The 13,652-nt window shown below is 39.5% G+C and overlaps 1 protein-coding gene across 2 annotated transcripts in view; it reads right to left on the reverse strand.

Annotated features, from left to right (window-relative positions):
* Nucleotides 1-10,378: 10,378 nt before the first annotated feature.
* ical1 (islet cell autoantigen 1-like) overlaps nt 10,379-13,652 on the reverse strand; it is a 127,258-nt gene continuing 123,984 nt past the window's right edge. For both annotated transcript variants that reach the window (XM_060827669.1, XM_060827670.1), the window contains exon 14: nt 10,379-13,572. In XM_060827669.1, the coding sequence (XP_060683652.1) occupies nt 13,457-13,572 (116 nt within the window). In that variant the 3' untranslated portion in view covers nt 10,379-13,456. The remainder of the gene's footprint in view (nt 13,573-13,652) is intronic.

Consider the following 13,652-nt stretch of genomic DNA (forward strand, 5'->3'; position numbering starts at 1 on the left):
CACTCATACATTTGTGTGAGTGAGAGATGGGCTCACTGTGTTGCAGGGTTTGCATGCACCTTGTTGACAGACATGTGGTGTATGCAACCTTGAGTCTGGGAGGGATCCTTTCCTTTTGTATATTCAGGAAGTATTGACTTCAATAGCCAGGCACATTGCAGGAAACACACTGTCTCTTTATAGTTCATCACAATCTAATAGCTTCTGAGATGATACGCAATGTATTGTATGAGAAACCTTTCCTCTATCCACTCAAATCTTGCCAGCCTTCAAGATGAAATCTCTAATTTGAGATATATTTTTAAAATAGCATCTGTTATACAGCTTTTGGAGGTTGGATATTATTGACCTAGGCATTTTATTCCAGCTGTTGTTTGCAGATTTATTGCAGAGGTTTATTTTTCATATCTTGAGGGTCTGATTCAAAATAAGGGGAGTCTACAGTTAGTAAGTAGGTATTGTTAGTCTGTGTTAGCGACAGGTTGAATTGAGGTGGGAGTGTTATTTTTGGAGGGAAAAAGTAGGGTTTGTTATAGGATTTTATCCTGGAATAATCTTTGGACTAATTGCCTTGTGACATGAGCTTTGTGCAATGACTAAGCTTTTGATAATGCCTTTCATCTGGAATTTAAAAGGTGTTTAAAAAAAAAGTTGCTCACAGCCCAGGGCAGCCACGGAAGTGAGAACTGTGTAGTGGTAACTGAGGAATTTGAGCAATTTGCAAAACATATAGACTAAAGTTTTGAAAAGGAGTCCTCTTTGATGTCTGGATATCCTTGCTTTAGTTTGACCAGAATTTAACTAAGCATGTGAATGTGCCAGCAACACCTTGTCATCTCCTAAGACTGACAGTAGTCTATCCTTTATGTCGTAATTTTTTTTTAAAGTTAGCCATTAAATGCTTTCCAATCCTTGGTTTCAATTTCCATTTCTTATGATTCCTGAAATATAGAAAGATGTGACCTACTTCTTGAAGTGCCCTTGTAGTATATCAAGCCCAGTGTCATGTCCCTTTTTGACTTACTCAGCATTTTTGTCAATACATATCCCTGTGCCTTATCCCTCATTCCCTTTCTAAATAAAGGAGCTGTTGTTCTTAGGAGATTGCCACTGCTCTCCTTTTGTGAAAACAGCAAATATTCTTATAATATTTACTATTCCCTGATTACTTGACATTGTCACCATTGGGATTGCTCAGTTGTATTGTTTTTCTGTACGTTTGCAAAATCAAAACATTGACATTCACTGTTATCCTCATCTCCTGTCCTGTGTTTACTGTGTTCACCAGTTTCTTACCCCTCCATACGTTTACCTTGTTTTGCTGTGTTGTCTGCAGTTTTATGCTGTATGAGCTTAAGAACAGGAGTAACTGTTAGCCCTTCAAAGCTGTTTTGCTGTCCTGACCTGAGAACTTTCAACACTTTTTAAATTTATGAAACATAACTCTCAAACTTTTAATTTCAAACTCCTAGAGTTAAAAGCTAATATTCTATTGTTTTGATTACTTTTAGTGATTTGTGTCTATCTGTTTTAAAAGCAACCACTTCTGTTTGCAGTCACCCAGTGATTATTGTTCTTTCCTTTTCCTTTATCCTTATACCACTCCTTAAATCTTTTGAATGTTCCCATATCACCATTTTAGCATGCACATTGATTGCTCCGTACAAAACAAACTGAACTCACTCTTTAAATGGATGAGGTTCACAGTTGCTAAGCTCCTCATGCCAACTGTGCTGACTCTTATAATGTCAAGGAACCTGTCCTGTGCATAGCGATTGAATAGCAATAAGACATTCCAAATGAGTGGCTGCAATTGTGTATTGGAGTGAAATGTTTGCAGCACCTGTTATTATGACTGGACCATTATAATCTAGTAAGAAAATTTATGTACAATGTTTGTACACGCCAGAATGAACCAGTCACGTCAGTTGAGCATTTTATGCCAGTGTTTCACTACTAAAACCTCTCCTCAGTTAGTCACACGTCTTACTCCACTTGAGGTTTGCATGGAGGCAAGAGCCATTGATGGGCGACCTAAAGTATAAATCTTTTCCACTTTTCGTTAAGGTGATGTTCTCATGTGAAAGAGGCCTTTTCTTACCCAGACTGGGTAAATTCAGTCAATCTCTCCTCAATGTTTTAAGAAGTCTTAAAATTGCTTTGGCATTTTTCAGAGACTTGGGGTAAAGAAAAATGTTTTATTGTTAGTATGTTTGGAAAAAGTTATATAGTAAATGTAATGTCTATTTTCTAAACCCTTTTCTTATGCTGAGCTTTGTGTACTAGGTCTAGAAATACTCTCTTGGATTTCAAGATCAATGTTAAATATTATTATTGCAACAATCTGAGTAACACATTAGACTAACTTGTTTCAGAGACACTGGATCTGTTGCCCTCACATAAGGAAAACCTTATGTTTGAAATTTTCAGAAAAAGCAAGACTGTTTTTATACTGCCTCATACCTCCTGAGGATCTGTCACAGACCTTCACTAATGAGTTCCACCTTTAACTGTACGCATTTGGTTTAGCATTGCTTCATGGTTTCAGTGCAATTCTGCCTCAGGTTGTTATGGCACCCCATCCTTGATGCTAACTCGAGTGTCCCGAATAAATCAGGAGTGGTTTGGCTCCAGCATTGCAGCAGAAAGAAATTAAACAGATATTCATATGTTATTTATTCCTTAAATTTGAAGATTATGTTGGGCTGTAGCAGAGAAATAAACCTTTGTTTGGAAAATAAGAAAAATATCAAGCCGCTACATTATCACTGGGCCTAGGCCAGGAAGTATGTTGAGTTTAGTTTTATCACTAATAAGCAAAAAAAGTTTCTTTTTAAGAACCTTATACCTGATTTAGAAAGTTTTTCCTCTTTTGTGTGCTGTAACCAGTTGTTGGAGACTCCTACCATGCCTGTGTATCCAAAAGTGACTGACTTCTCTCCCCATGTATCTCCATTTTCCATTTCCTTCTTTCTTATTCTTCTTCCGTTTCTTACCCTTACGTCGTTGGAAGGTATTTCCTTCCTCTGGTAAAATAACGTAGGTTGTGAAATGGGGAAGTGAGTGGATTGTGAACATCAGGCTGCAGTTATTGAGGTCATAATCCCAGCTGGCTCAGGTAGTGAATGCTATATGTAATGAAACTGCATGAGATAATATTCAGATCTTGGGCAAGTTGTTGGGTGGGGACAGAAAGTGGTATTTGCTCATGACCTTTTAGTGCAGCATGTATAAGCAGTGAGGGTAGTGGCAGACTTGGCTGTAATTGCTAACCACAGCTACAGCTACTTGGACTAGGCATTAGAAAAGTAACAATTAACTGTGAAATTAACAGGACGTTGGGGGGAAAAGCACATACTTTTTTATTAAGTAAATCAAGGTAGCAATGTCCAAGAAGAACTATATCCAAAAGTAGTTTCACTGGACCAGTTTTTCAGGTATTCGAAAGGCTGTGCTGCAATATATTGTTTAGAAGAATGATCTTATCTCTTGTTGGAAGTTCCATCTAAAATATATTGCTAATATTTAGCCCTAATAAAAGCGAGAAGCCTGTTGAAAGAGTGGTGATGTCACTGGGAAAATGATACTGTTACTCTTTAATGTTTGAGATATGTATTATGCCATCACAAAATGAAAGAGTTTCTTCTCATGTTTTGTGCACCGCTGGCTTTTGCGGAGGTCTAGTCTGATTAGTGGCAGATAACCATCGAGTACTTAAGTCCCTGTTTTTGTCTGAGCCTGGACAGCCTGATCAGCTCCGGCCTTATTTGACACACATTGGCTAGTTTCTCACCAAGTTCACTGGCAAATTAGGAATAAGGATCCTAGTTTATTTTGTTCATTCAGCTGCTGTCCCTGCCTTGAGTGATTAAGTTTCTCATCTACCCCTGCTCCACCTTCACCTAAGAAAAGGACTTTAGATCTTTCCAATAATTAACTACACATTTACTGCAAACCTCCAAGAGAAAATAAAGCCATACAGTTGCAAAAAAAATGAGAGCCAGTCCTCGATGGTTATGTTGATAACTGTCTTGTAGTCCATGCTCAGGGCAAATATCTGGTGGTGAGTCTACGATTCAGTGTTTAAAAAATGGTGTTAGAACTTTCGGATAAATTGGCAGGATTTTCGATTATGATGGTGTCTAGTGACTCAGAATTGGAAACTGACAGCTGGGTGAAGACAGGATCAGATTTGACAGCAACACACAGGCAAAATACTGCAGATGCTGGAAATTTGAATTAAAAACCAAAGAAAAGCTATGAATTTACCCAGGACAGACAACATCTGTGGAGAGAAAGTTAAAGATTCAACTTGAGTGACCTTCCAGTGGGACAGCTAGACCTGAAACATTAACTCTGTTTCTCTCCACAGATGCTGCCTGACCTGCTGAAGTTCAACAAAGTTTTTTGTTTCTAAATTCGGGTTTGTCCATGAGGACAGTCAGCTTCCAGGATTCTGTATTTATTACAGTTTGATGTTATCTGAAATTCAAGATTATTCTGTGTTTGATGAATCCACCATTCAGTGTATGAACTGATTTTCTGCACTCTAGCCTCTGCTTCATATATAAACTATTCAAATCCATCAATAAGATTCCAACCTCTAAGACATTCTCAGGATCTATCCCTTCAGATTCCAGACTCCTAAGTGTCTATTTCAGTTACAGATCTTCTAAAGTCAAGGTGTTTCAACCCATCATTTAAGATGTGTAAATCCACACTATGCAATGGCTATGTTTCAGTTTGTCTGACCTTGCCATTTGTAACAATTACCTTCTTTGCCTTGATGGCAGCAGAGAGAAGACAGTTTAAGTTCATTTTATCAAGAGTTTTTCCCTGCATCGAAAGCCCGTGCTTCTGTCTTACTCTGGAGCACTTTGTTCCCTGAACCTTCCTTCCTTCAATTGGAAGGTTGAACTAGGAATTCTGCTTCTAATGCATTAAGCTACCATGTGTTCTCAGTTTCAGGATATTGATCCATTTGGAAGGTCTTGCCTATTTCTACTTTTAAACATTGTGATTGGGCCATTTATAGAGAACTGCTCAACACTGCTTAAAATAATTCAGTCTTGTTCTTGGCCTGGCACAGTTCCACAGCCAATAGAGATTGTAACAACCCAAGTATAACTGCCAACTTCCCTGATATCTGATTGTTGAGGTTAATGATTGAATGCTGCCTATTTTGGGCGATGAAAAAATTATTGAGAACTTACTCGGTGCTTCTGGTATCAATAGATTTAAGTAAACCACTCATTTTGATTGCCAAAGCACTGGTGGTACTGTAACTTAATTTTATTTATGTTTTGGGGAGGTGACTGGGTTAAGCAACTCTTTCTACTGGTCCAAGACTACGTTTTGCAGAAACAGATCCAGTGACTCTGTTAGTTTAATGCTGCTGACCAAATGTTTAGGAGTTGTTGAAATTCACTCATAACAAGTGAGAATTGCAACCTTTGAACTGGAAACTCCCTTTGTATTGCATGAAACGTACATAAAACAAGTAAAGCGGATGATTAGCAGGAGCCTGTGTTTTCATTAATTGTTGTCATTTTGTTTCAAATCTAAAATTTGGCATTGTGATAGTACGGCTCATCTCAGTCTGCACACAGGGTAATCTGTCGAATTGTGCTGGAATATACTCACATTCCTTTGGCAGGATGGTACATTTTCAACTGAGAGCAAACATTCTGAATAGATTATTGGAGGAATGTTGAATTGTTCTTTCTTGATTGGCTTCCACTTCATCCCTTACTTAAATTAGCGTGCATCTGAATCTTTGCTGATAATTCTGCCAGACATTACTGCTGTTTCTCCAGATGTGATATTACTGCACCACTCCACCACTTTGCCATCTGTACCCACAGATGACAGCAGCAAACCAGTAAATGATGCTGTCTTCAGCATACCTGTGATTATTTCCTTACGTGTCGCTGAAATCAGGTTTGAGATGTTCCTAAATGAACTGGTTTCCAACAATGGGACAGTATTGACTTTACTGTGCAGGCAACTTTCAGCAAATGTTTAAAATGAACAGGTATGTTCTCCATAGGTTGCTATTAAGGTTGGACATGATACTCGGAAGCAATGGTAGGTTGTTTGGCTCTTTGACCCTGCTCTGTCATGAAGTGACTGAACATATGAACAAATAACAACTGATAAAGAATAGCCAACATGGCTTTGCTATATATTATCTGCAAGAGTAGCTGAATATTGTGAGATTATGAATATAGTTCAGCAAAGGTGTGTTTATGAATGCTATCCTTATGAAGTTCCATAAAGCATTTGGTAAGATTCCACAAGAGTCTGCTAGCAAAAATGGAATATGGAAGTAAGCTTATAAGTTGGGTTGGAAATTGGTGAGAAGATAGGCAAATGGTCAGAATGAAGAACATGCACTCTGGCGCAATGTGACTAGTGATGTTCTCCGGGAATCTATTCTGGGTGTCAATGTTTTCATTAAATTTACCGATGAGACTAGTGGGCATATTTTTAAGGTGAGAGGAGAGAGATTTAAAAGAGACATGGACAAATTTTTCACATGCTAATTCGCATGTGTGATGAACTTCCTGAGGAAGTAGTTGATGCAGGCACAGTTACAACGTTTAAAAGTCACCGAGATAAGTAAATGAAGAGGAAAGATTTGGGGGGATATGGGCCAGGAGCAGGCAGGTGGGGCAAATTGAATTTGGGATTATGTTGAAACGAACAGTCTGTTTCCCTGCTGTATGATTTGGGTGCAGGACTAGAATTTGTAGGAAGTTTCAGATGATGTTAAGGAGGAAAAATAAATGGTGAAGGAAGTTGCGAAGGGACAGGTAAGTTGCTACATTTTTTGCTCAAAGTGAGAAGTCACCACTTTGAATTTGAGAAAATTAAATTGGATTATTTTCTAAATGATGGGAAACTAGGAATTACAGGAGCTGACAATAAATGCAAATGGAACTTCTTGAAATCATTATTTGAGGGATCTGGGCATCATTCACTGGTCAGCATTTATTGTCTAACCCCAGTTGCCCCTGAGAAGGTGGTGGTGAGCTGCCATTGTGGAGGGAATTCCAAGATTTTGACTCAGTAACCAGTAAAGAATGGTGACATATTCCCAAGTCAAAATGGTGAGCGGCTTGGAGGGAAACTTGAAAGTGATGGTGTTCCCATGTATCTATTGCCCTCATCCTTTTCGACGAAAGTGGTCATGAGTTTGGAAGGTGTTGTCTGAGGATCCTTGTGGAATTTTTGCATTGCTGCTGCAGTGTTTCGGTGGAGGGAGTGGACTTTGTGTGATGTAGTGCCAATCAAGCAGCATGCTTTGTCCTGAATGGTGCCAAGCTTCGAGGGTTTTGGAGTTGCACCCATTCAGGTAAGTGAGGAGCATTCCAACACACTCCTGATTCCTGCCTTGAGGATGATGGACAGGCAACAGGGAGTCAGGTGAATCACTTGCTGTGGTATTCCTAGCCCTTATCCTGCTCTTGTAGTCAGTGTTTATGTGGTGAACCCAGTTGAGTTTCTGGTCAATGATAACCTCCAGGATGTTGATAGTGGGGGATTTGGTGATGGTAACACCATTGAATATCAAGGGGCAGTGGTGGTTCGATTACCAGGCATGACAGTCACCAATAAGAGACATTTTTCTGGTGCAAATGTTACTAGGGACATGAATGTTGCTGCCTGGACCAGCATTTCTTGCCTGTCCCTCGCTGCCCTCTAGAACTTAGTGAGCTGCTGTCTTGAATTTCTGCATTCCGTGTGCTGCACTTAAACCCACAATGCTGTAGGAACAGAATTCCAGGAGTTTAATCCAGGACAGTGAAGGAACTGCAATATATTTCCAAATCAGGGTGAATGGCTATGCTGCCCTTATACTTATCTATGTTAGAGGTGTAATTTCCTGCAGTGTATTTTTGAGTCATAGAGCAAGGAAACGGACTCTTCGGTCCAACCAGTCCATGCCGACTATAATCCCAAAGTAAACTAGCCCCACCTGCCTGCGCTTGGTCCATATCCCTTCAAATATTGCTTATTCATGAACTTGTCTCTTAAACATCATAACTGCATCATATCCACTACTTCCTCTGGAAGTTAATTCCACACATAACCACTGTCTAAAAAAATCTTGTAAATGGTGCACTGCTGCTGTTGAGTCAGTGGTGGAATAGCTGAATGCTTGTGGTTGTGGTGTCTGGTGGTCTGATTTGTCCTAGATAGTTGGAACTGCACTCATCTAGGCAAGTGAAGCATGTTCCGTTTTCCCCCTGACTTCTGCTTTGTACATGACGGATAGGCTTTGGGGAGTCAGCAAGTTGGTTATTCACTGCAAGATTCCTAGTTTCTGACCTGCTCTTGTAGCCACTATGCTTATGTGACAAGTCTAGTTTCTGGTCAATGGTAACCCCTGGATGTTGATAGTGGGGGAAATTCAGTGATGGTATTACGGTTGAGTGTCTAGAGGCACTGGTTAGATTATCTTTTATTGGAAATGGTTGTTGCCTGGCATTTGTCAGCCCAGACCTGGATATTGTCCAGGTGCCTATGCATTTGGATATGGGATGCTTCAGTATCTGAGTTATGGATGACTCAGTGAACATTTTCACTTCTAATCCTATAGATGGAAAGTCATTGATAAAGTAGCTGAAGGTGTTTAGGGTTGAGACACTATTCTGAGAAACTTGAGCACGTAGATGACTGACTTTCACGTGCATACTTAAGGGGATAGGAGTAAAATTAAGCATCAGTTGTTTAGAAACTTGACCAGATCCCATCTGGGGTAGTATGTTCATTGCAGTTCGGCGCCTGTGGAAATTGATAGTGGAAGGGTTGCAGTGCAGAGTCACGTGAAACTGGAGAACAAGATGCTCAAATTTAATTTGTATTCCCTTCAGGACAAGGAACAGTTATCTCATTTGAGGCTTGCTCTTACGAGGAGACACTGGTCTTCATGGTGGTTCAGTGGTTAGCACTGCTACCTCGCAACACCCAGGACCTGGGTGCTCCTGTTTCCTCCCACAATCCAAAGATATGCAGGTTAGGTGAATTGGTCATACTAAATTGCCCACAATGTTCAGGTACATTAGTCAGATGTAGAGTAATAGGGTGGAGGAATGGGTCTGGGTGGGTTACTCTTTGGAGGGTCGTTGTTGACTTGTTGGGCCAAATGGCCTATTTCACACTATATGGATTATTCTTAAGAATAAATATTCCCCAGGTGAACAATCAAAGGAATATGTTTTTAAAATTAGAGCTAGATCATTTGAAAGTGAAGTCTGGAATCCTAGAAACTTAGAACTGTTAGAGGTCTATGGATGTTGAGTTGATTGAAACTTTCAAAAATGAAATGAATAGACTTTACAATGAATACAGGGCATCGGGTCCAACAGGCTCAACCAATGTCTTTGAAAAATTTATTTTACACTTACTGCCCAGAGGCTAGTGAGTGTCAACCACATTGCTGTTAGTATGTTGTTGTATGTAGATCAGATTAAGTACAAATGGCAAATTAGTGAACCGGATTAGTTTTTATGATAATTGACAGTGGTCACATGGTCACCAATGAGGCCAGCTTTTCATTCCAGATTTTATTGAATTCAAATTTCACCCTCTGCCATTGTGGGATTGAACTCAAGTTCCCAGAATTCTGGCGTGGGATTCTGGAATGTCAGTCCAGTGACATTACCACAACGCCACTGCCTCCCCTTATGTTTCTTTTAAAGCACCAGTGAAAATGTATAGGATTAGGGGTATAGATCAGTCAGAATCTAATTGTATGATGGAATGACTTGAAGGGCTGAATGGCTAATGTTGGAGTGGGGATAGATTGATGTCCTGGGTGAACCATTTATGGCAAAACGAAAAAGAATGAGATGTGCCAAATGTTAAGCAGATGAAAGCATATGAATCAAACTGGTGGATGGTACAACTGAGGTGAAGCAATTGAATTGCGTGTCATTGGACCATTTCCATTTGCTTGTTAATAAGCATGGATAGTAGTTGTCAGTGGGAACGGAGGACAGAGAAGTAGAAGTGAATCCATGATTACTTTAATGTTGATTCAAGTGAAAAGAACAAACAGTGGACACAGCCCTTAGAACAATAAATAATGGAGATTGATGAAAGTGGGCATATGACAGTCTTAATGTAAGATACTGCTAACTTAATGAAAGTCACCAAATAATTTTCCAGATGAAATTTAGACTTTACCTGGAAGTTTTTAATGGTGCTGATCTCTAGCAATGGAATCTAAATTGCTGGAATTGATGGGGGTTAAAAAAAACCTAACTAGGAACAGATGTCATAATGGTACTGGACAATTAAGATAATATGTCATTGCAAATAAAACCATTCTGTGAGATCGGTGCATTTAAAGAAGGATAAAACCATTAAATATTGAGAAATTACTATTTTTAATAGAAGTCAAGTTTCCAGATAAGCATTCAATAGAAAATACAAGCACTCGACCAGTGGAGAAACTCAAATCCTATGTTTCTTTGTTGACTTTTTAGAATTAGTGTTAAAACATCTTCATGGATATTCCTTTTTTGTCAAATTACAGACCTGTGCTTGCAGCATGACCCTCACTGAAACAGGTTGACTTCATCCATGAAATTGCACTTCCCACACGTGCAATTAGCATGATTGATATGGATTTGACTGGGTACAATACTGGAGAAACTGCTGAAACTCTGTTATGGATGTTAATTATTACAAATGGTCTGTGTGCGATGATGTGCAGATCAACTGAATTATTGTGTAATTTTACACTATTTAAACATTAAACACTAATGGTTTAAAAGTACTCTATCCATTTGGTACTTTCCTCGCTGTGTTTTCACCTGCCAGCTGCTCGATTGATTATGGGTCAGTGGGTAATGCCGTTTCACTCGGCTTGGTCCAGCCTGGAATGCTAGCAGATGGGATAGGAATGGGGAGGGGGGGTACATTGTAGCTGCATTGCCATCTACATCACTGTAGGTTAATGAGCAGCATCCAGGCTACAAGCAAAATCAAACAGTGAGAAACAAACCAGGCAACCCCACACGCGGAAAAGTAGGAAATGATGGAAACAGACTGCTCTTCAGAATAATTGTTTGACAAGGCTGTCAACTGCCAAAAACAATTGAAAATAGCAGGTGTTTCTGCACTAAAGGTCGTCTTAAAACTAAAACAAAAAAAAAATGCAGAAAAGAATGGTGGTGAATGAGACACAGACTTAATGGCTGATAGTGCTCAATAAATTATTAATGCTCCAGTTTATGATGTGACATTTATTTTGTGAACTAAGGGTACTATTCTTTGTACTTGGACATTTTTTCCCCATTCTGGCAAGATAAAGTTTAATAGAGGTCAGGCTCCTTCTTGTAACTCATCTCCATAGTCGTTCCTTATATATCAGCCTACAGCACATCTCATGACCATGAAGCAGTACCCTCACGCATGCTGTTTTGAGTATTGAGACTTGTGTGCAATCTATATGAATTGCATTTTATCCAGTATATCTTGTGCAGTTCTGTAACTGACAGACTATACACACTTATTCTGGATCACATCACAGTTGCCAGAGATTGGTGATCAAACAAACTGACGTATTTACATGTGCACTTCTGTGATAAAACAGGGGACACAGCAGACTGGACCTTAGGGATTCATTAACTCAATTTTAGATCACAAATGGTCCAGATTTTAAACTTAGTGTTACTATTGCACTGTAAAGTGAGGCTGCGTTTAATTCTAATGTTTTTACTGTAAAGGCATGCTGTGCTCAAGCCTGCTCTTCATTAAAGGAAACATCTTTCCCAATTCAGTGGTTGTAACTTAGAATTTAAAAACTCTGCTGTTATTTTATTTTCTCTACAAGACCTAGAATTATTGCTTTTTGGACAGTAGCCAGTGTTGATATAGTGATGTATTCTGTTCAAAATACAGCTTGTACCAGACTATGCCCTTTTCTATTCATCTTTCTAAAATAATATAGTGAATTACAGTGGACAGTACCAAAAACCTAACATCTCCAAGAGCTTGCAAATGCTTTGTTTTGGTTTTTTTCCAATGTTTGAGGTAAGGCATCAATGAAGTGAGTTCCTAAACAGTGAGTGAAAACAACAACCCAACTACTGGGTCAGTGCTGACAACTGCCAAACTCCGTTCCTCAGGCACATGACACTGCTCCATGTCTCCCTTTTCTCAAGGGCAAGGCCACTTGACTATTAAAAGCAGCAATTAAATCAAGCGTCTAGCAAGCTTTTCCAGATAACCAGCCCGAGTCAGGAATCCTGGCTGACACCTCACTCACCCAATGGCACTATGACTATTGTCTTATTGAAGCATGCTTACTTCATTTCAGATTATTTATTTTTCCAAATTGGCACCAAGGAGGAATCATTTGAGCTTTCTAAGGCCACAATTAAAAGATGTAATTGCTAGGAAGGCTTCATAGTCTTTCTCCTAATACTCCCACTAATACACTGCACTGTGAAAATGCAGATGGTGAGGAAGGGTTGCAGTCACTCTGCAGCATGACTTGGCCTATTCCACCAAGCCACAGGCCCCTTCAGGAGAAGGCACTTACTGCTGCACTCCATTGAAAGGAGGGATGACTTCCACTGCTAATCATGTTAGTGATAAATTTGATCCAAGTGCTATAAGGGAAAACATTAGCTCAAATGGCAGGTACCTACCCCACCTTTCTGAAGTTAGTGTAATGTTTCTCGTGCTGGAGTTCTCCCAGCAGGAGTAAATAAATCATAAAGAGACAGACAGCTGCCTGCCTCTAGTAACAAACAACTTGGTCCAAACCAGTCAGCTTATAGACTTCACTCAAACACCTCTCAATCACATTTTTAAAACCAGTCCAACATTAAAAGGTAAATAATTAAACTCAAATAGATATGAATCATTAATTGTATAATCAAAGAACACTTCTACATTGAATTTGTTTTTTAAAAAAGCCCATTTATCCCAAACTTGTTTAAAAAAGAAACTTTGTGACTAATATGATGCTGCTGTAAAATAGGCCATTGCCAGATCACAATCTTGAGCTGACCCAGACATTGTCTAGGCCCTAAGACAGCAAGCAGACTGGGAAAACTACCGTCAGGCAGCACTGCTTCTACATCCACTGTATGGCCCTATCCCACAGCCTGTGAGGTACTAGTTAACATCTGCTTGATGCTATCTGTAAACAGGTAAATACCCAGCAACCAGATTACAGCAGCGCAGCCTGAATATGAAAAATTAAACAGGAACTCAGAATCATCAACACCACAACCCAGTAGCTTAGTGGTTCAGTATCATTCCATTGAACCAATCCCCAATGCAACTCTTTAAAATGCTATAGCTAAAGAGATCATAATCCAGTGTTATAGTAAATATATACATTAAACAATATATATATTTGATAAAATTGCAGTAGTAAGACATTTGTGTATTATATAATTTAGTGTCTGCCTTCTCCACCCGCCCAGCATCAAGCATTAAGGTGGTCCTCAGCCGTACGACCAATTGCATCAGGATTCGAGAGGGGATCCAGGTCTGCAAACAGATTAAACCAAGCTGACTTGTCTTGTGTGTTGCCCTTAGATGCTGCAAGGAAGAGGAAAGATTTAATTAATAACATCTCCAAGTGACAAAAGCCAGTCTTGTACCGGTGTGCAGGTGCACGG

The sequence above is a fragment of the Hemiscyllium ocellatum genome, chromosome 7 (assembly GCF_020745735.1).
Source record: "Hemiscyllium ocellatum isolate sHemOce1 chromosome 7, sHemOce1.pat.X.cur, whole genome shotgun sequence".
Classification (NCBI taxonomy): domain Eukaryota; kingdom Metazoa; phylum Chordata; class Chondrichthyes; order Orectolobiformes; family Hemiscylliidae; genus Hemiscyllium; species Hemiscyllium ocellatum.